Source organism: Phycodurus eques, chromosome 10 (assembly GCF_024500275.1).
Source record: "Phycodurus eques isolate BA_2022a chromosome 10, UOR_Pequ_1.1, whole genome shotgun sequence".
Classification (NCBI taxonomy): Eukaryota; Metazoa; Chordata; class Actinopteri; order Syngnathiformes; family Syngnathidae; genus Phycodurus; species Phycodurus eques.
Window position 1 is genome coordinate 24,200,125 of NC_084534.1, and position 21,658 is coordinate 24,221,782.

At 42.4% G+C, this 21,658-nt stretch overlaps 1 protein-coding gene across 5 annotated transcripts; it reads right to left on the minus strand.

The window, feature by feature from the left end:
• Positions 1-1,606: 1,606 nt before the first annotated feature.
• alpl (alkaline phosphatase, biomineralization associated) lies at positions 1,607-18,483 on the minus strand. Of its 5 annotated transcripts, XM_061687406.1 has the most exons (13): positions 16,217-16,361; positions 15,988-16,136; positions 12,425-12,591; positions 11,372-11,491; positions 9,250-9,365; positions 8,329-8,503; positions 6,940-7,115; positions 6,086-6,226; positions 5,206-5,275; positions 4,987-5,121; positions 4,246-4,437; positions 4,035-4,154; positions 1,607-3,521 (listed from the first exon to the last, which is right to left on the minus strand). In XM_061687406.1, the coding sequence occupies exons 3-13, from the start codon at positions 12,522-12,524 to the stop codon at positions 3,250-3,252; spliced, it is 1,617 nt and encodes a 538-aa protein (XP_061543390.1). In that variant the 5' UTR covers positions 12,525-12,591; positions 15,988-16,136; positions 16,217-16,361; the 3' UTR covers positions 1,607-3,249. The 5 variants fall into 5 exon arrangements, with proteins under 5 accessions (XP_061543390.1, XP_061543388.1, XP_061543389.1 ...); XM_061687404.1 differs by lacking the exons at positions 15,988-16,136; positions 16,217-16,361 and adding an exon at positions 18,396-18,483; XM_061687405.1 differs by having other exon boundaries at positions 15,988-16,361.
• Positions 18,484-21,658: the final 3,175 nt, after the last annotated feature.

Sequence of the window (21,658 nt, forward strand, 5' to 3'; positions counted from 1 at the left end):
ATGGCTGAGGACAAAAGTCATCTCAGGACACGTTCCCGTTTTCCTGTTGACTTTTGAGCAAATCTTGGCCCGAGATAGCCAAAGTCGAGTTCAAAGATGACAGCGTAGCGAGCGTCGCGATTCGCTGAAAGCATTTCCAATTTTTTGAAAGAACAACTGAAAAGCGAGTGACTGAGCCCGTCATTTGCGGTCGTGAACGACGGGCTGAACGCCGGTGGTTTGTTTGCAAGGCGCTCATCAGCCTGGCTAAACAAAAGCTCCTCTGTTTTGAGCAGAATCTCAAGCAGCAATTCAGGAAACGAAGAGGAGCTGGTTGTCCTGGTAATTGCACCGCAATTAAATTCTGTGCTGCCGCCGGGGACGTAAACAGTGAAAGCCCAGCGGAGCAGATGCTCGGCGGGTCAATTCAACTTGGCAAAAGCCTCCGGATGTTCCGACGTGGACCAACTCGGGAGAGTTCCCTGTATAGAGGAGAAATGTTGCAAAATTGACTTTTTAATGGCTCATATGCAAATAGTTGGGTCTTTGGAGAACCGGTCCATCCATTACACAACCAAGTCAAGTTTTGCGGGATACACAGATTAGCATTAGCTAACAGCGTCTGATACGTACTTTATTGCGCTTTCAAGGTGCTGCATGATTACAGCGGTGGCGAGCCTGCGCTGTTTAGCCACACCGTGGCTTCAAACACATGCCGTTAGCGTCTTACCTGTTGGGATTCCAGTGCACTAACCACTACACTAAAAACCTATAGCGCCAGTCGTTTTTGACTATTGTACATTTGCACAGCGCAAGATGGTATCCGTTACATACGCTGTCGTAAATTGCGGGTCCCCTGTCGTTAAAATGCGTGGTGAGAGTCGGGTGCTTTCTCGCTCTCCCACTGTTACCCCACCTAAGTAAGGGGGGCCGTCCAAGGAGGATGGGGAACGGGCATGCAGCTGCGATGATGGTGCTGCGTGTGCCTTTTGGGGGCGGGGAGTTAGGCGCTCTTAGGAATTGTAAGAGGAACGAGAGGTCAGAAGAAGCCCGTGGGGAGGGGAAACAGGAAGGTGTTATTGTGTGATTGATGAGAAAAATACAGAGAACCCTTGCTATTTGTGGCGGTTAAGGACCAAGACCTGACACGAATAAAAAATAAGAGTACACGCACCTCCTAAAATATTTTTAATTGCCTAATTAATAGTTACTCAGTCATTACTGTATACTGTGACTATATAGAAAGTGACAATGTCACAGTCGTGGTGAGATGTTATGTTCAAAAAAGGAGCCGTGAGAAAATGCAGATTCTCAAGATTTTTATTGGACACCAGTTCGGAAGTATATCACCCCACACCAAAGCATCAGCTCCCCACCATCCAGCACGAGGACCCCGTGGTCACGTACCACACAAACCCCAACACAGCACATGGAAAAGTACAACACAATACAATTTTGGAAGACATTTCGGCCTCTTAAAACTAACTTTTGGGCAAAGTCTTCACCTCTGTTCTAAAACCACCGGTGGTGTATTTGTAGCAACACTGCAATGACCATCTAGAACTAGAGTGCCACTCAATAAAGCGCCGGACCTCCTCCATGACCAAATTAATGACAATACCAAAAATGCATTTTTAAAAATATTTATTTGTTGGTAAAGCATGGTAGACACATACAGATAATTGTGCACAATTCTAACGTTTTTCTCCGATTCCGATAAGTCAGTAAAAGCCTGGTAATCGGATGTCTCTAAAAGAATATCCTGAGCGATTATCCTGTGGAGTGAGGTGAGCTAAGAATGATTTTTCCTCCCTGATCCTTTCAGAAAACAGTTTGGACTGACAATCGTACATATTAAACCTGTTCAATACTTAGCATCGCAAATCCTTATCAGTGTTTGGCCGAGCTATGGGACGAAAGACAATTAGGACCTACTTGTCTTGGTACTGCGCCAGACTTCTCGGTTTACGGCAAGAGGCTCAGGATTGTCGGTTTAGCTATCAGTACATGTGCGGTGTGCCGTGTTGGTCATCTCGAGTACACCAGACGATTAGCGCAGTAAGAACCTTTTTTTTTTTTCCTTGTCAGACTGGTTAAACATCGGTATGTGTGCACACAGCTTTAGCAGACTACTTCTTGGTTCACGGAGGATGAACAGATGGATGCGGCCATTATGAGGAAAGAAGAAAAGAATAAATATGTACAGTATGTACATCTATATATCATGTTTCTCCTGTACGTGTCTTGATTACCTACTGCTTTACTATGTGAAAAAGGCTGCTGCGGGGGGAACTCATGAAAACAAAGCTAGCGTTTGACTTTTCAGACTTCACAGTACAATAGTCTCTTTAGCTGTTAACTGTTTTTGCACAGACCACATCTCATCATCTCAACATGTATGAGGTAGATTTTGTTATTGTTTAAAAAACAAAAACAACAAAGCCAATACTTGCAAAACCCATTGGCCAGTCAATCTGCTGACTGCCCCTCTGTGCAGTGATTTCCAAACACTGTCCCACGGCACATTAGTTCGAGGAGTTTACTGTCCAATTTCACTTATTTTGTCTGAAAACTATTTATTTACAACAAATAACAAAGTATCTCACAATAAGTACACCTTTTGGGGCCTAATTTGGACATTTTCACCCAGGGGTGTACTCACTTTGGTTGCAAGCCGTTTCGACATTAATGGCTGTGTGTTGAGATATTTTGAGGTGACGGTAAATTTACACTCTTTTACAAGCTGTGCACTAACTACTGCGATGTGTCTTTTCTTCAGTGTTGTTCCATGAAAAAAAATATCATCTTTACAAAATTGCGAAGTGTGTTCTCACTCTTGTGAGATATTTTATCTTTGATCATCTATCTATGCCAGCAACATATAGTGCTCGAAAAAACAGTTAGATATTCTTCCACGAGATGCCAGAAGGCACAATTAACCTGTTGCCTTTCGTGAGACAGAATTGCTTTGTGCTGTACTTAACAGACCCAGATTTCACACCAAAGTAAGTCAATGTTTGAGTAAATTGAGAATAGATCAGTGTTGGAGTGTTGTGAGTTTTTTGGAATGTGAAATATGTACGTAGTCTCAATAAAGGTTGGGAAACACTGCTATAGCGCATGCCACAGGTATTCCAGAGGGAAATTGTGGCGGGGAACTCTAAAATTATGCGGCAACCTCCACGATGTGTGGAGTTATCATGCTATGTTTGACATACGTGTGTGAAGAACAAGGGAAACAGCTGTAAAATCCCAAATGGCGCATTGGTGTCAGCACAGAAATGGCGCGACCGCCAGGGCGGCGACGACGCTGGAGAAGACGGGACGTGTGGCGTCGTCAAAAATGTGAGAGCCGTGCGCGCAGTGCGCCTTGTTGCTCCCGATGCAGGCCGCGTAGGCCATGACGTGCGGGATGTAGTTCTGCTCGTGCACGCCGTGCATCAGGTGAGCCAGCGGGCCCTTGGCGAACACGGGCACGTCTTCGCCTCCGTGGGTCTCGGAGCTGAGAGGAACGGCGGCCTGAGCATGGTAGTGCATGTCCTCTGTGTGGGGGGAACCACATCACGCAGTAAGCACTTTATTAGGTACACCTGCTAAGGAGATCCAATACAAGGCCAGTGGCATGCAAAGTCGGGGGGTGCTGGCCCTGGTGATCCAACTTGGGGGTGGGGGGGCATCCAAATGAGGGAGGTGAGCATTCATTCATTCAGAGCATAAAAGCTAACGGTGTTTTCCAAAAGGGCTAAACTCCAAAATTCACAACCGGTGTTGGATCCATGAATTGCCCAATAAATGTCAAGGTTCAATTAGAATCGGTATTTAAACAGCCCGCTTCATCATTCTGTTCACATTTTGACATTGCGAGACCAAGACGACATCTGATTATTGATTGAACAGTGCCATTGCGAGGCTTCGAGCAGGACATTCTCGGAGAGAAGTGGCTACTGATCTGAGTGTCGCATTGTGTCATCAGCAGGTTGCAACAGAGAGACATAAAAGGGGATGTTCTTGGAAATAACTGTAGAATGTGGTAACATTAATCTGTTAGTACCTACCAAAGTCAACAGTGGAGATGTTCTCCCGTTCACCGTTGACCAACTTGTAACCCGGTCCATTGCCATACACAATGGCAGTGAAGGGCTTTTGGTCAACATCGCTCAGCTCGGGGGCCAAGCCTACAGAAAGACACAGAGCACTGCGATCTTAATATCCCCAACACTTGGAGACAGCACCGGAATGTGTATAAATATCAAGTTCATAGCCGACCGAAAATGCTGTTTCCTCTGAACGTGTAACCTCCAAAGCTGAACACGTGCGAATGGTCGGCGGTGACGACGGTCATGGTGTCCGAGATGCTGGTCAGCAGGCCCGCTCGGCCGATGGCCCGGTCCATTTCCACGGCGTCGTACAGAGCCAGCTTGGCCAGACCGCTGTGGTGACCGTGGTCAATACGTCCGCCTAAAGAGCAGGCCAGCAAATCACTCACTTTGACACTTTATTTATTTATTTATTTTTTAGTCTTTCTCCTTGTATGTACCCAGCCATCCGTTCTCTATACATCGCTTGTCCTCATTAGGAGCTCCGGTGAGCTGCAATCTAACCTAGCTGAATTTTTACGAGAGAAGCTGAGAACACCCTGAAATGGTCTTCAGTCAGTCACAGACCACACATAGACAAACAACCTTGTATTCATTTGTGTAACTGAAGCCTATTTCAGCTGACTTGGGTGAAAGAAGCGGTGTACACTTGTGCCTAGTCGTCAGACAATCGCAGGACTCATACAGTATAGTCATAAAACGTTGTCCTAAATAGGGTCAACCAGCCTCACCCAGCTGACTTTGGGTGAGAGGCAGGGTACACCCTGGACTGATCACCAGTTAATTAAAGAACACATCCATCCATTTGGTACAACGATTGTTCTTGTTAGTGTTGCGGGAAGCTAAAAAAAAAGGTTTGGCTTGGTTAAAACCAACTCTGGTGTATTTGCAAAAGGCGGCACAAACGCACCTTCTACGAGCAGAAAGAATCCATTGGGGTTCTTCCTCAAGATCTTGATGGCCACGTCCACCATCTCTGTGAGTGACGGATCGGTTTCAGCGTTCCTCTCCAAGTCGTACGCGAGATCTGACGGTTCAAAGAGACCTAAGATGGAGACACGGGTTGTAATTACTGTACTGTAACCATAAGCCTCAGGGAAAGTCGCATGCGAAGCAACCCAAAACTCACCTAGTAAGTAATCGACATTGGTAGGGTTGAGCGATAGGAGCTGAGACTTGTTCCACACGTAATGGCCTTTCTGCACAATGGGAGCATGCATGTGAGCAGTGCACACCGACGAATATAGGATAAGCAATTGACAAATTCATAAAAAAATTAATTTGAAGCCCTAACCCTGGCTATTGAAACCCTAACCCTTGTTTTAAGACCTAACATTCGCTTGAAACTCTACTTTGAAATCCTGCAGTCAGCCTTGCTTGAAACTCTAATCTAATTTGAAAGGCAAAGCTTTGTTAGAAAGCCGAAACTTTGTTTGACACTTTAACCCATGCTTTAAACCCAACTTTTAAAACTGTAACCTTGGATTGAAACCCTAATTTGAAATCCCAGCCCTGGTTTAAAACCTCCTACTTTGAAACTTCAACCCTTGTTTGAAGCCTTAAAACGGGCTTGAAACCCTAATTATGAACCTTAAACCTGATTTGAAACACTACTTCGAAATCCTAACCCTGGATTGAAACCCTTGGCCTTACTTTGAAACCCTAACCCTTGTGCAGAGACTTAACCCATGCTTGCAACCCTTTTTCTTGAAACATTAACCTATGCCGCCTAATTTAAAACCTTTTAGCAGGCGTGAAACCGAATTTGAAATTCCAGCCCGGGTTTAAAAACACAACCCAAGCTTGAATTCCTCATCCAAACCTTGCTTGAAACAGTATTGTGAAACCCTAATCCTGGCTAATTTGAAACCCCAACCACTGATTGCCGAAACCTTTTTTAGAAACCCTAAACTAGACTTGAAATTCAAATATGAAATCTCAACTTTGGCTTTTGACCCTACTTTGAAACCCCTACTTGAAAACCTAATTCGGAACTTTTTTTTTTATACTTTGTCCTTGGTTTTATCGATCCACTCCTGCACCAGGTTCCGACCGTCGTTGCGAGTGCCGTTGTGCTTCTCGACGTCGGGATACTCCACGTCTGACGTGTTTTTGGGGAACATGTACTTCCTTCCTCCGCCCATCATAACCTGAACGGCAGCAGCATAGAACAAACAGTTCATTGCATCGCTCTTTGAACTAAAATAGCTTAGAGTTTAAGTGTAGCTGGTCACACTATAACCGAGTATACAGGTAAACAGTCACTTTTTTTTCTTCCTGGCAACAGGAATCAAAACCACTCGAAGCTCTCCGTTGACACACACAAGTAGTACTGCTGAATTTGTAAGTTTGGGTACTGTCGTCCATTATGGCAACAGTGTATTACCGATTGCTTTCTTGCTGAAAGAGGTCCTAATTACCTTCAGATCATTAAGAGGTTCCTGCCGTGTACTTTGAGGCTGCACCTTGCCTTTGTCATGACCATCCGCACACCATGAGGCAATATGTTGAATGGAGCTCCAGTCTGAGGGTAACTGAAGGTGATTTTGTGTCTTCCTCTTTTGAATAATGGCACGATTTTTTTCACCCTCTCAACAAGCTAGTCTTGTTGTGACCCAATACAGCCTTGTTCAGGTCTAAAATTTAGTCCCGGATATCTTTGGGCAGCTCTGTGACTCTTGCCCATGGCGGTATAGCGATATTGGATGGTAGGAGATCCTGTACATTCCCTTAACAGGTGTGCTTTACCCACTGTATGAAATGTGGCCTCCATCCATCAATATTTGTGGTTTACATTTCGGATGGATCATGGATAATCCCAGCCATGTGTTTTTTTGTTTTTGTTTTTTTTTGTAAAACTCACATCAATGTTTGGGATATTTTCAAACAGTTGCCTGGCGATGTCTTTGCAGCCAGCCCGCAGCGCCTCAGCCGGCATCTCGTTGTCCGAGTACCAGTCTCGTTCCACGCTGTGGGCGTAGGCGGCGCTGGGTGTAGCATGGACGATGCGAGTCGTCGTCACGATGCCCACCGACTTGCCTGCGGGGGACACGGGAGTTTTGAAACACAGAAGTGTATGTGGCACAGTATTATCATTATATTATTAACCTACATGCAGCCAGTATGAGGTGGAAAAAACCAACAGCACCCAACCATTACTTTACATGTAAGTCAAAACATATTATGTGGTAAACAAATGACCCTATGAATTATACGTTACTGAAAGTCTCCATACCATAGTTTTGCAAATATAGCCTGTGAGTATTTAAACAACTTGAGATGGGAGGGGGCATATCTATTGGATGACAAATTGAGGCACGGCATATATGAAATTACAGGGACGGCTACTGGATGCTATTTCCGCCGTGACTGCTGAGTGGATAACGCAGGTGACACTAGGTTGCCCGCTTCAATAACCAAAACGCAGACAATAATGGTTTTGCATTTACAACAGCTGGGATGACAGTTTTGACACCTCTACAAATATGCCAACAATTGGTAGTAAATCCAAGTACTGTATGTATTATTTATTTATTTATTTGTACAGTTTTGAACTGCTTCTTCCCAGCTCTGCGTCATGTGCGTCAAGTTATCATACCGATAACGTACCGGGGTGGGTATGCAGTATCAGAGGCATGTATGTTACAGTCCGTGACCAGAGTGAGAAGTTTTACCCACCCCTTTGTGTCGAAAGTAATTGTCATTGTTATTCAGTCCTGTTCGTCAGCATGCATCTAATTACAGACAAAACTTGGCTCCAGTGTTGCTAACTCTTCAGTAAGAAAAGTAGCTATTGGCTGTACTGAAATAGTCCATAATTGATTGCAATAGACACTGTAGGAGCGAGGAATAACATCGTAGGAGAGATAAAAAGTGAGTTTGAAAAAATGGTTAAGTATGATTAGAACTGCAAATGAACTTTCTTCTGTTTATTCTTATTTTTTTTTTAAATGTAAGTTATTTTTTCTGCATTTTTAAATGATAGCCTATCAAATTTTATCAAAAGACTGCAGGGTTGTGACATTCACGAACGAACCAAATTTACCGACTGCCTCATTAACATGAGCGATAGGATTGGAGCTCAGTCACAGTTGTGAGACATTTTTCCTTTTAATAATTTTTTTTTAGAGACAAGCAGTTGGTGGGGTTTGCAGTCCAAACCATTTGTCCCCATTGTCCTCAACACTTTGCAAACAAGCGACACAGTCAATCCCCGTAATGCAAACTGCGTCGTTACTCGTCATTACCCTACCTGCGTCCTTGGCCCACTTGAGGATGGAGGTGACTTCGTTGCCCTGCATGGTGTTGCACTGGGAGCGGATGGCATTGGCGCTCACGCCCACCGTGCCCGCGTTGGCCTTAACGCCGCACAGGAAGGCTGTGGCCGTGCCGGCGCTGTCAGCCACCTGCGCGTCCGTGTTATACGTCTGCGCGGATCACATCGCAGTTAACTCAGTTAGGAGAAGTCATTTCTGTGGATTCTTGACTATCTTGAAATGCTTTCAATTTAAAATAAGACAAATCTACAAATGTGGGCGGATTAAAGTAACGCTCCTGTTAAAAACTAAAAAATTGTGCAGGTGAAATAAAGACTACCGTTAAAACAAACGAAAAACAAAACAAGGTTGTGCAGTTGAAAATAAGCCTAGGGTACTGTAAATGATTATTCTTCGTAGAGAATAAAGAATATATGGCTCTAAGTATTGTTATACTATCTGTCAACATGTTGCCCCACCATTTGTCTTCAAATGCTTCTAAAATTTGAAAAACTAAACTTCAAACTTCTCAAATTGCTGCACATCTGATTGCTTATCACCATTGTCTCCACAATTTAATATTGAATCCATCCTTTTCTTGCCAGCCTACTTTCTTTCTGTCCACCTTTTTTCGCTGGTTATAGTACATTATTGGTTCGTTTTTGTCGATGACCATTTGTCATTCTGTTTTTGCATTATTTTTTCATATTTCACACCTGCGTGCTCCCGAAGGTACCACTGTACCATGTATGGGGAGATATAATACAGATATAAACATATAACAAAAATGAAAAATAAAAATGTTTTTGTCCTTTTTTTTGTTTTTTTTTTGCTAATTGTTTTTGCATTTTTTTCTAGATATAGTTAAATTTTAAACATGTACTCATTTGTGTTCAGGACAAAGGAAGACCAATCACCTTGGACAAAGCCACAAAGGGGAACTTGTCCATCTCCAGCAAAGTCTCCTCTCCAGGGTGTCCGCTCAGCTGACCCTTCAATATCCGAGCGGCCGTCACCGTGGGAACGCCCATCCCTTTAAACGCCACAAACAGGTCAATCGTTAATAATGCATTTGTTTTCCCCTCATGGGGGGAATTCAAAATCAGTAAATCAATTCATCAGTCAATTAACCATGTGCCATTGATTGATTAACCGAGTTCCGCACTAAAGATCTTTAAGCATGTGAACAACAGGGTTTTTTCAGCTCTGATTCACCACAATTTCAGGAAAAGACGTGTTGATAAATTACCACAGTTACACCACTTCACTCTTTCCACACATTCTCAGAAGTGACTTAACTTCTTCCCGTCAGTAGGTTTTTATAAAAAAGATTATGACAGCCGCTCATTGGTTCTACATGAATAAGTGCCCGCCCTGCTGGACAGGAATGTCATGATGTGGCCCGAGTCCCAAACAGCCCAGCGCAGGGGCCCCGATGAGAGACTCGAGTTATTGTTCCACTGACGAGTGTGTGACGTTGTTTGGTTTTCCAGTGTTCATTCACCGCACACAGATGACAACGTCTGAGCTGATTTACACTGCGGGTCCAATTCGGATTTATACAGTGAAGCCACGCTACTGTAATCCTGAAGTTCATCATTCAAGCCCAAGCTACTGTCTGTCACAGATTTTAAGCAATCTTTTTTATGGGTTTCAAAAGTACAGTGAACCCCGTGCGGTTTGCCATTTTCAAATTCGCCTATACGCAATTTTATTTGTGGGACCCTATCCTCTGTTATTTGCTGCAAAACTTTACTTGTTTTCTTGTTTTTGTGCTCAAGCCAAAGCAACAAAAGTATTACTCTGGTGCAGTCCCATGCAATATTGGTTTTGTTGTTGTTAGGTTTAATTTATTGGTGTTTTTTTCGTCTGCGTTTGAGAGCTCCTGTTTTGTCGACAAACCTTGAATGCACCTCAAGAGTGGTCAACGTGAGCGCGTCTGAATGCCAAAATGTTTTCATGTTTATATATCAGGGGTGTCAAACTCACTTCATGTCGTGGGCCACATTGTAGTTATAGTGGCCGTTATGACTGTGAAACCATAAAAATCTTTTATCACCTCATCATTTTTTTCTGTGAAACCATAAAAATCTTTTATCACCTCATCATTTTTTCCATCCATCCATCCATTTTCTGAGCCGCTTCTCCTCACTAGGGTCGCGGGCGTGCTGGAGCCTATCCCAGCTGTCATCGGGCAGGAGGCGGGGTACACCCTGAACTGGTTGCCAGCCAATCGCAGGGCACATACAAACAGACAACCATTCGCACTCACATGCACACCTACGGGCAATTTAGAGTCTCCAATTTATGCATGTTTTTGGGATGTGGGAGGAAACCGGAGTGCCCGGAGAAAACCCACGCAGGCACGGGGGAGAACATGCAAACTCCACACAGTCGGGGCCGGGGATGGAACCCGGGTCCTCAGAACTGTGAGGCTGACGCTCTAACCAGTCGTCCACCGTGCCGCCCTCCTCATTTTTTATTATTTTTATTTTTTAATTTTTTTTTTGTAACAGCCTAACGGCCGAATCACCTCTTCATATTATTACCCCCGAAATGTATACACTAGTTTTGGAATCAGAAATCAAGGGTAATGGGTTTTTCAACTATTGTTCATATTCGGTAACACAAAAAGGCTCGCAATATCTCAATGTTATTTACGGAATATGACCATTTGAAATCTTGGTACAGATCTGAACAAGAATCATGGAAGTTGACACACATGATTTGCCTTTGCGGGCCACGTAAAATCATGTGGCGGGCTGGAACTGGCCCCCGGGCCTTGAGTTTGACGCCTGTGTTATATATGCAGAGATTTGTGTAAAGTGCTATTGTGTTTATTTGTTTGCCCCTGTGTAATGTCACATCAGTTTGTGCTAGCGTGTTAGCTAGGCCAGTATGCTAGCTAATACTATTGATGAGCCTCATGTGCAAGTGGTTTGTTTTGAAAAATTGAACTACTTAATTAAATACGGTGGTTAATGTGAGACGGGTGCCTGATTGTGTACACGCTAGATGCAAGCGGGCTTCATGATTCACCGTCTCCGAGGAACATGATGAGGTTCTTGGCTCGGTTCTGGTTGAGCTGCTGCAGCATCAGTGCGTTGTTCAGGGTCCGTTGCGCCCAGGATCTCCAGAAATTGGGATCCTTCTCTTGCTCTAATGCGTTAGAAATACACATATCAGATGGTTAAAGAGCTCACAGTGAAGTCACTCAAGAACATAAACGTGAAGGAATAAGGAAGGGAAATCCATTGATTTGTCTACAATCCCAATCCCAATGAAGTTGGGACGTTGTGTTGTGACAACGGAGACCCTGGACTGTTGAACAGCTGAAGCTGTACATCAAGCAAGAATGGGAAAGAATTCCACCTACAAAGCTTCAACAATTATTGTCCTCAGTTCCCAAACGATTATTTAATGTTGTTAAAAGGTGATGTAACACAGTGGTAAACATGACCGTGTCCCAGCTTTTTTGGAACGTGTTGCAGCCATAAAATTCTAAGTTAATGATTATTTGCTAAAAACAATCAAGTCTATCAGTTTGAACATTAAATATCTTGTCTTTGTAGTGTATTCAATTAAATATAGGTTGAACATGATTTGCAAATCATTGTATTCTGTTTTAATTTATGTTTAACACAACTTCCCAACGTCACTGGAATTGGGGTTGTATATTGCTTGTTCTCATTACATTCATTACATTTCAATGAACCTTACATGCATGTTTTTGGATTGTGGGAGGAAGTCGGAGTAACTGGGGAAAACCCACAAGGAAGCAATTTGAACACATCCACATCGCAGTACCGTACACTGCGCCTAGTCATCATGGTAATGAAATCTGTTCACCCCAGAATTGATGGGGGCAGGTATGAATGGCAACAGATTCACGCAGGTTAATTGACTCTTTTGCCCTCAAGTGGAGGAGCATTTAATTGTTCTGCCTGTCGCTGGCGTAGACAGATGAACAAATATACATTTTCTTTCATTATATATTAATATATTATTACATTTATGTTTTCTATTTGTTACAAATGCCTCTGACCTGAAAGAGTGATTATGTGATGCGCAACAATGTCTTCACCAACTGACCAGGAAAGCTTCCTTGGACCGAAGACGCCATAGCTGGGAGACTGCAGCAGATGACGACAAGCTGCAATATCCACTTCATGGTGTCGCTGATGTGACACATTCGTCTATTTTCTCTCTCTCGATGATGATGATGATGATGACGAAGGGGTGATGGCAAGGAACTTAATCTGCAAAGTCACACACCCACAGCAATGTAAGACTGTACAAAGAAATCAGGAGAAACTGGAAGAGTTCCATTAGGAACATTGTGTAATTACCACTAAACCCTCCGATTACGCTGCAAATAAAAAAACTTTTATTGGGATTTGTTTCCCGTTTCTGATTCTTTTGGCTAATTACACAAGCCCCGGGTCAAATTACTGGGAAACAACATGACTCACTTTATTCCAGGGTGTAACTACACCATGTTTTGGAAAACAAAACAAAAAAACTTCAGCACTCTCTCTTATTGTTTTGCTTTTTTCAATTCCAGTATATGTACTGTACTCAACCACACAGTCCAAGTGATTCATGATTAAAAACAAATAAATAAAATCACAATTAAAATAGTACATGGGGTCTTCGGTTTACGACTGATTTCCTACGGCAGCATCGTAACCCGAACTTGTACGTAAAGCTTAACGTCGTAGTCTAATGCAGTAGTAAAGTCATAATTACAGTATTTGTATGAAAAACACTGTTATTACACCGCCGAGCGAAGTAGTTCACTGTGCACCGTTTGGAACTTTGAAATGTCGTATGTCAGGACCGTCGTCAGCTAGCTAGTTGCAACATAGATCAGCAGAATTCATTGGATTTTCTTTCCCTCGTCTTGTCACATTTGTTGCTAGGTAGAACTCAAAGGGCAGAATTATCTGTGCCCCTACCCCCAAGACCAATTAAGGAAAATTGTTCGTAAAAGCAAAGGGAGGACTGTGAGCGCTAGCAGTAACAGAAAGTCGGCCACAATCAGATATTCAACTTGTATCAGAGTTTAATCCACATTTGTAAAAGGCCAGATTCTGATCTGAAGATATCCAACTCCATGTTTGTTTATGTATTTACGCTTCCATGACGCATATAGTATAGTGCAGTTAGTTTTATTATGAAGTGGTTCACGTTTCTTTAGATTTCTGTGACAGTTAAGAGTGTTGCCAATGTTGCTATATTAACATGTTGCCCAGTCAGTTATTAAACTTTATACGTCGGCGACACTTGGGAACAAATAAATTCACACTGAAATATTTCCGATGAAGAGGAATTCTATCAATTCAAAAAGCCACTTGGAGGGCAATAAACCGGCACCATCCGCGTGGAAAGGAGGTAATCAATGTAATAGGGGTCTTCCTATATCCTTCTGCTGCCAAGTTTTGTGAACATCTGCTTTAGTGATATCCTACCGGCAGGATGTAACATCTCCGGGGGCCCACGTCAGGCTTTGCATCTCCAAAGAAGTCATTCCAGTCGCCTCGCTGTGCCGGAAAGTGGTCACAACGGGAGCTTTTTATAAAAGGTCTGCTCGGTCAGGCTTTCAGTTACAATTATCCACACTCTCCCTCTTTCTTCCTCGGCCTTTAGAGCTTTCAAGGTTGTTTTAATGGGATTGAGCTCCATAACGCAGAGAGGCTTAAGGGCCAGAACAAAGCCGATTAACACCCAATGATTGATTGCACACACACACAAATCTTACACTGGGGGATGATTCCTTTTTGCACGGCTTGTTAGCATTTTAGCCAGCATGGTAGCATGTCTGCAACACAGTTCTGAGGTTCTGGGTTAGAATCTCTGTTCTTGCGTGAGTTTTCTGAGGCTACTCCAGCTTCTGCTATCGTTCCCAAAAATTGCATGTTAGGTTCACTTAAGACTCTAAATTGTCCATAGGTGTGAATAAGTGTATGAATGGTTATTGGTCTATATGTGGCCTGCGATTGGCTTGCAAACGGTTTAGGTTGTACTCCGCTTCTCTCACTAAAAATCAGCTGGGATGAGCTCCAGCTAACGAAACGATGCACCATGATTTAAGTACCGGTACATCTGCGTAGTTCGTCAAATAGTGAACAGTTCTCCAAAAAGAGTCAACGTGTGCTCGCTTCAAGCTGTTTATTCGTCCTTCCTGTAAAATATGTACAGTATTTGCATTTGGAAAGAACAAATGGTGGATGAGAACCCTGCAGAAGAGTATAGCGTACTTTATTTAGCCTCCGGGCCCACAGAACATCACCTGAAGCAGCTATGGAAGAAGTCAAATCCACAATACACTACTAATCCCATCCATCCATCCATTTTCTGAGCCGCTTCTCCTCACTAGGGTCGCGGGCGTGCTGGAGCCTATCCCAGCTGTCATCGGGCAGGAGGTGGGGTACGTCCTGAACCGGTTGCCAGCCAATCGCAGGGCACATAGAAACAGACAACCATTCGCACTCACAGTCATGCCTACGGGCAATTTAGAGTCTCCAATGAATGCATGTTTTTGGGATGTGGGAGGAAACCGGAGTGCCCGGAGAAAACCCACACAGGCACGGGGAGAACATGCAAACTCCACACAGGCGGGCCGGGGATTGAACCCCGGTCCTCAGAACTGTGAGGCTGACGCTCTAACCAGTCGGCCACCGTGCCGCACTACTAATCCCAGTTAAAGTTTATTTTAAAAGTGACAACTAAGAGAATTAAGCATTGTACAGAAAATTTAAACACAAACATTTTCAACCAAACCCTGTCATTTCATTGAATGAAAGTCAGCTAGTGGAGTGCTAAATGCTATAGATGCTAACAGAAATTAGCATCGGCTACTTTAACACCAATAGCGGCCGCCACCTACAGAGCGGCATTAACTCAATATCCATTTAATTAAGACAAGTGGCTATAAATAACGGTGTAGTGAACTTGAGAAAAAAACAACTAATAGGAATCAAAGATCGAAATTTCGTATGGAGTTACGTGTTAGTTAAAACGCTGTCCATTGCTCAGCATGTACCAATTAGTATTTCCATCTAGCAGCAGTCTCTAAGACTCACTAAATAATAGTCATCACATACCAGTGACATCCATGGGCTTCTTCACTTTAGCTGTAACAATTTCAGTAGTCCTCAAGTGGTCTTTTCTTATTGATTACTTGGATAGTACAGTATTACATCAAGTATGATTAGTTCTTTAAAGTTAGTAACTGTATGACAGGCAACACAAAGCTTTGTGGCATCTTTTTAAAAAAATAAAATTTTAAACCATTTGTCATTCTGATGTAATAGATAGATAGAGAGAGAGAGAGAGAGAGAGAGAGAGAGAGAAAGAGAGAGAGAGAGAGAGCGAGAGAGAGGAAATTACTTTTAAAAAAACAAAAGGCAAATTTCAATGTGCTATTTGAATGCATAAAAGCTTGGTGCTGCAGTTTAAGGGGAAGAAAATAATTACTGATATCCAAACAAAAATTTCCTTTGATATTTTCCATTACATTATCTATGTCAGAAATGTGGTGTCTTGTCATTAGGGATTAGCACTTTACAAATAAATGAAGCTGCTCTAAATTCTGCCCAGCGGCCGAAACTCAGCATATCTAACCTCAAAACAAACAAAGGTGGCGCACCGACCTGCCCCACTCAGAAGGTTCCCGGTCCGCCCAGAGGCAGCGATCCAGCCAGCCGGCACATGACGAGGCAGAGCAGAGCCACCACACCCAGCAGCAGGAGAGCAGACAGGGCAGTGGTGCAGATCACATGGTAGGCCGCTTCGGTCATGGCTTCACCAGTCATTCCGCAAAGTGTATAAAATTCAGACGGTGTCGAGATGGAAGCACCGACAGCGACTGTTCTCACTCACCTCGTGCTCAATTCTCAAACTGGGATTAGGATTTGGAGCGCTCACTCACATGACCTCCAAAGGCAACAGCAGACCGTTCAGACTGAACTGGTTGACGGTCCGAAGAAAGAGCAACATGACATGGAGCCAATCCCAGCTCACTTTTAGTCAAGGAAGCCAATTGCAGGAAACATAGAACGGAACGGAACGGCCATTCACACTCACATTGATAATATAGTCTTCAAGGAAGCGCAAATGCATCTTTTGGGGATGTTGGAGATTACTCAGAGAAAACCCACCCAAACGTGGAAAACACAAAGTACACCGGATGAAAGGCTGGAGCTGAGATTTGAATTTAGAACTTTGAACCTGCTCCCCACTAGCGCGCCATGCTCCCTAAAATGCAAGTTGAAGGCGTGCAAAAGAAGAACACCAGGCCTCTAATTATCTGAACATGTGAAGCCGTAACGGCTGTGTGAAAGCACACGACAGCAGCATGTGTAACCTGCTACAAATAATGTGTACGATAAAATCACTGCCACACGAGCAGTAACATATGGGAACTTTTTTTTTTTTGTCCTATTCGGCTGTTAGTTCAAGCATAATGGAAGATCTGTATCCCTTTTATGCCGGAACAGTTTTACTGTGTCACAGTGGAGTTTTTAAGCTTCCCCTGTGGTTTTTTAAGATTAAAATTGAAGTTTATTGAGAATCAGAGTCGGTCGGTCGAACAGAACAAAGTTTCTAGAGGGGAGAGAGAAGAGAGTTTTACATGCACAAAGACTGACAGAAGTGTCCTGTAATTGCTGTCCCCGCACCGCAGAGGCTGAAGACCACACCCGATCAATCGAGGGGCGGGATCGGGCCCAGGGGTCCACCCGAGAGCAGCCCGGTGGACGGGACACGTCCCACACCGAAGGACCGAGGGCGGTCCGCCGGCCCCACCGAGGCGCCCCGACAACTGGCCACCCGGTGGGGGCCGCAGGGACCCAATGCCACCTCCCAAGCCAATCCACCCCACATGACCCCCCCCCCACCAGGAGAGCCACATATGGGAACTATTATCCGTCTGCAACGTAACCACTTTTTCCAGGGCCAAACATCATGCATCAAGGGCACAAAAGGCAGAACCAGCCAAGTGTACACAATATGTCAACATAACTTCCGAAACATTACGGCGGGAAGTGATGAAAAACACAGGCCCGTATGAAAAAGTGGCAGAAGGTCCTAAAAAGCAGCTTCATAAATGGCAGTTCTGTGCAACTGATGAATAACAGTGGACTCAAAACATACTAATGAGATCACCATCAGCTTTCTATTTCTATTTCCTGGACATGGCTCCATAAGCAGAATAATCTCTTTTTGGGGGGTGGGGGGGGTAAGTTACTTTTGATGAATAAATTCAATGTTGCTCGAAATCCTTTTGAGGTTGAATTATGTAAAGCATTTTGAAGAAAACTGTATTCTTCTCCCCTTTCATCATGTTGTAAGAACGCTACTGTACATATCAGAAAATTAGAGTGGCATACAACAAGAAAGCTTTTATTTGCCAAACTTGTAGTGCCAGTGGGACTTTTTTATTTTAATCACTGTCTTGGTGAAATTTTAAGTAAAAGCATTTGTTTTAGGCCAATTACAATCATTTCACAATAGTGTGGTGAATGTGTTTTTTATGTCATACAGTTTAACATCCTCATTCTGTCATCAATTGCTGTATGGATCGTGACGTGTTGTTTTACAGTGCATATCTGTATAACATTTTGTTTTCTTAACATTATTTGTACATCTTCTATGAACCATGTAGTTGAAATAAACAGATGAATTAAAAAAATACAATTACAACTGACATATAACTTGTTTTAACAGGCTCATGTGTTTTCAATGATCTTGCAGTTTGTGCACTCTGCCATGAAAGAACCAACTTGGCTGTAGCCATACAAATGCACCGTTGGATAATGTCTCCCTTTATTGACTAACGGCACGCAGCAACCATGTCTAGAGAGTAAAGTCAACCATGCATTGCTTACATTTTTTTTAAAAAAAGCTGCACATATACACATCCAACATTTCAAATGCTGCACAGAAATAATCATTACTTCAGGTTGCAAAGGAAGAGAGAGAAACGTTGAATGAATTAAAAAAAAAACTCGAGTTTATTGTCACAACAAACAAACAAAAAAAGTTATATAGTTCCACTTACTTCACAAAGTGTGTCATCAAACGTTGCACTTGAACGTTTCACCTTGGAATGTGTCCCCCTGTCGTCGCTTTCGGTGCTTTTTAAAGGCCCGCAGAAGTGTTTTTTTTTTTTGGGGGGGGGGGGGGGGGGGGGGGTGATGCGGAGGTAGAGCCACGCGGGTTGCATGGAGGAGGGGAAAACACCCTGAGAAATAGCCAAGCTCAGCCGCGTGCTATGAGGGCACTGCGTGGCCTCGGAGCGTCCCCTGTCGGACAATTTGGTGCAATGGTTTCATGACACTTGGTACGCACAAGTGTAATACAGTTAAAATTAAAACACGCGCACAAAATGAAAATATTACAAATTTTAAAGGATTTTAAAAAATATATAATAAATACAGAAAATAATGCAAAAATAAAATTTGAAAATATTGAAAATATATTTTTTTTAAATCGAAATATAGATAAACGGGAAAACACATCCCAAAAATATTTTTACAAAAATCCAAATAAATAAATAAATGAACTCAAGAAATACCAAAATGAATGAAAAAATCTGATTGAAATTACTAAAATTACTAAAAAATATTTTGTATACACGGGCACGAACAATCAACACACGCACACACACATTTATTCATATTGCATTATGTTATATTTCTGTTTATAAATTAAAGTACTGTAAGCATGTTTTTGTTCACGTTTTCAATTTTAGATTCAATTATAAAATATATTTCAATTTAGTATATTTAAAAGCCTTACAATCATAAATACTAATACACTAGCATTAAAGAATCAATCACATAAAACTCGTGCTGTTTGCATATGTTTATCAGATATCAACACTTACTACTTGGAGAGTGGTCCTTTTAACGTGGTTGAATTGTAATTAATAATTCAAAACAAATTTCAATTGTTAAAACATTTGACATTTCGATTCATATTAAATGTTAGTACACGTTTTTCTTTAGTTTTAAATTTCATTTTAAATTTTAAAAATATTGTAACATTAAATAAAAATGAACATTTAGAAATACAGTACAGTACTGTAAGTAATCACTTTCACTTTATAGTAAAGTCACTTTAAAGTTAAAAAAATAGCACGTTATCAACCAAAGACTAATATATGCAGTTCAAATAAAACGGCCGTCGTCTCATATTTGACAAACATTTAAATTGCTTTCATTACGATATCAACACGTGGTAAAGCACTCGGAGCACACAGCGGTGCTTTTAAAACTTTTGACTTTGAACATTTATAATAAAACAGTCTATTGAAACGATGTGTATATTTGCCCCCCACCCCAAAAAAATATGTGCGCGTTATCTCTGCTAGTGCACGACTACTTCCGGTATGACGTTTCGGAGGGCTGGAACAATCTTGACGCCGAGGCGCGGAGAGGAGCTTTGGATCGGTTACCGAGGGGGGCTGGCTGTCTCTGGGCCCCCTACCTCCCCTCCCTCGGGCAAGAAAACACCACAGACCGAGTCACGCTAGTGGACCATCTGACAGCACGGTGAGTACACCCCCCTTCTGTTTTCTAAAAAAATAAAATAATAAAATGCAAAGCTTTTCTCAGACTTGTCGTAAGTAAATCACTCAAAAACAACACCAATGTCAACTTCCGGGATGGGGAGGCTAACGTGAAAGCACGTGTGTCTGCGAATGTTCATTTCATCTAGTCCATCTGTGAAATCCACGTAAAACTATTTCTGTGCTAATACAACTGTATTTACGTAAGAAAGCTCACATGGAATTAATATGAGGTTGCTGTTGTACTGTAATGTGTAATTAGGCAAGAACAAACCTGTATTTACGTATTGGAGTGGACTAGTCTTGATAGAGGTAGATAGAGATCATATTTGGGTCATTCAGAATTGGATAACAATTTTTTTGCCATTTATTTTACAACAAACATTTTTTTTGGGGGGGGGGGTTCATGTTTTCAAGAAAATACTTTAAACCTTAAAATACTTTGATTAAAACGGTATAGACGTTACGAGATACAGTTGTGCCTTGATTTATGAGTTTAATTTGTTCCCTGACCACGCTGGTAACTCAAAACACTCGTATGTCAAAATATCTTTCCCCATTGAAATGCTATTAATCCATTCCGGACCCACAAAAATACCAGCAATAAGAACAATACCACGTTATAAAAACATATTGTACAGTAATAACATAATTAAATCGAATTTAAAGAATTCAAGCAGTCTTTGCATCATGAATTCATGTTGACTGGTGTGCGCACCTTGGATACTCGAACTCAATATAACACATACATTCATAGTAAACAAAGAAGAGTATCACAGCTACAGTATGTGACTCAGTAAGCTGCATTAATATTAATCGTTTTTCATAGAGGACAAATAATACATCTCTGTGGGTATTGTTATATGGTTTGTTTGCATGTGTTGCTTACCTAATGGGTTATGGTGACCGTGACACTGATGCTTGCTCAGTTAGCCCGTCTGTGGCATTTTGCATTGTGTGTTAGCTTGAAGCTCGCAGACTTTTGTCAATTATGTGCTTTAGTTAAATACACAATGTACAATTGTCTTTGTTTTGCGTTTAGTTTTACAGTAAACTTCAACTGTTTATGGCAATGAACACTCGTTGACCTCAAAGGAGTTCTGCTCGAATGTAATTAGGCTAAAACAACCCTATATTTACATATTGGAGTAAAATAGCCTTGATAGAGTGACTTTTTAAAATCATATACTGTACATCCTATCACACTGCATGATGAGTCAAGTGTTACGATATGACAGAGGGGAAGTGATAAACTCTAAAATGGCGCTCATCAATCAGTGTATTTCTCAGGTGGGTCATAGTGATTCCACATTTTGGTTTGTTGATTTGCCTTTTTCTTTGTGCTTTTGTGTCCTCCTCATGTGTCCTTATCGTGGGCAATAAGGCCGTACAAATGTTGTTACCACACAAAACATGATGGCACAAGCAAGTTGCCCCATGCAGAGTGATTAATCAGTGTGATAATGCACGTACACACACACACACACGCACACACACACACACACACACACACACACACAGGCACACAGACACACGGAGTGGAGCGTGTGAGTGACATGTTTGCTCAGCAGTTATTCATTAGCGAAGGATCTGGAGAGTGTGTGGGAGAGAACCACAGTAAACTACCGTATAGTGGGAAGAGCCTCTTATCATTTGTGTCTGTGTTATGACTCGAAAGCCACTAAAAGAACCAGCATGTACTGCTCCTTTTAAAGACGTTTTTCCCCCCCCACAATTTGAAACAGTACCGA

Excerpts from the sequence above, each read along its gene's own strand:
- alpl (XM_061687403.1), bottom strand. The coding sequence starts at position 13,862 with ATGACTTCTTTGGAGATGCAAAGCCTGACGTGGGCCCCCGGAGATGTT. Across the intron at positions 6,227-6,939 it reads AAAATATCCCAAACATTGAT|GTTATGATGGGCGGAGGAAG; the intron begins GTGAGTTTTACA and ends GCTGCCGTTCAG. Across the intron at positions 5,276-6,085 it reads TCGATAAAACCAAGGACAAA|AAAGGCCATTACGTGTGGAA; the intron begins GTATAAAAAAAA and ends CCCATTGTGCAG.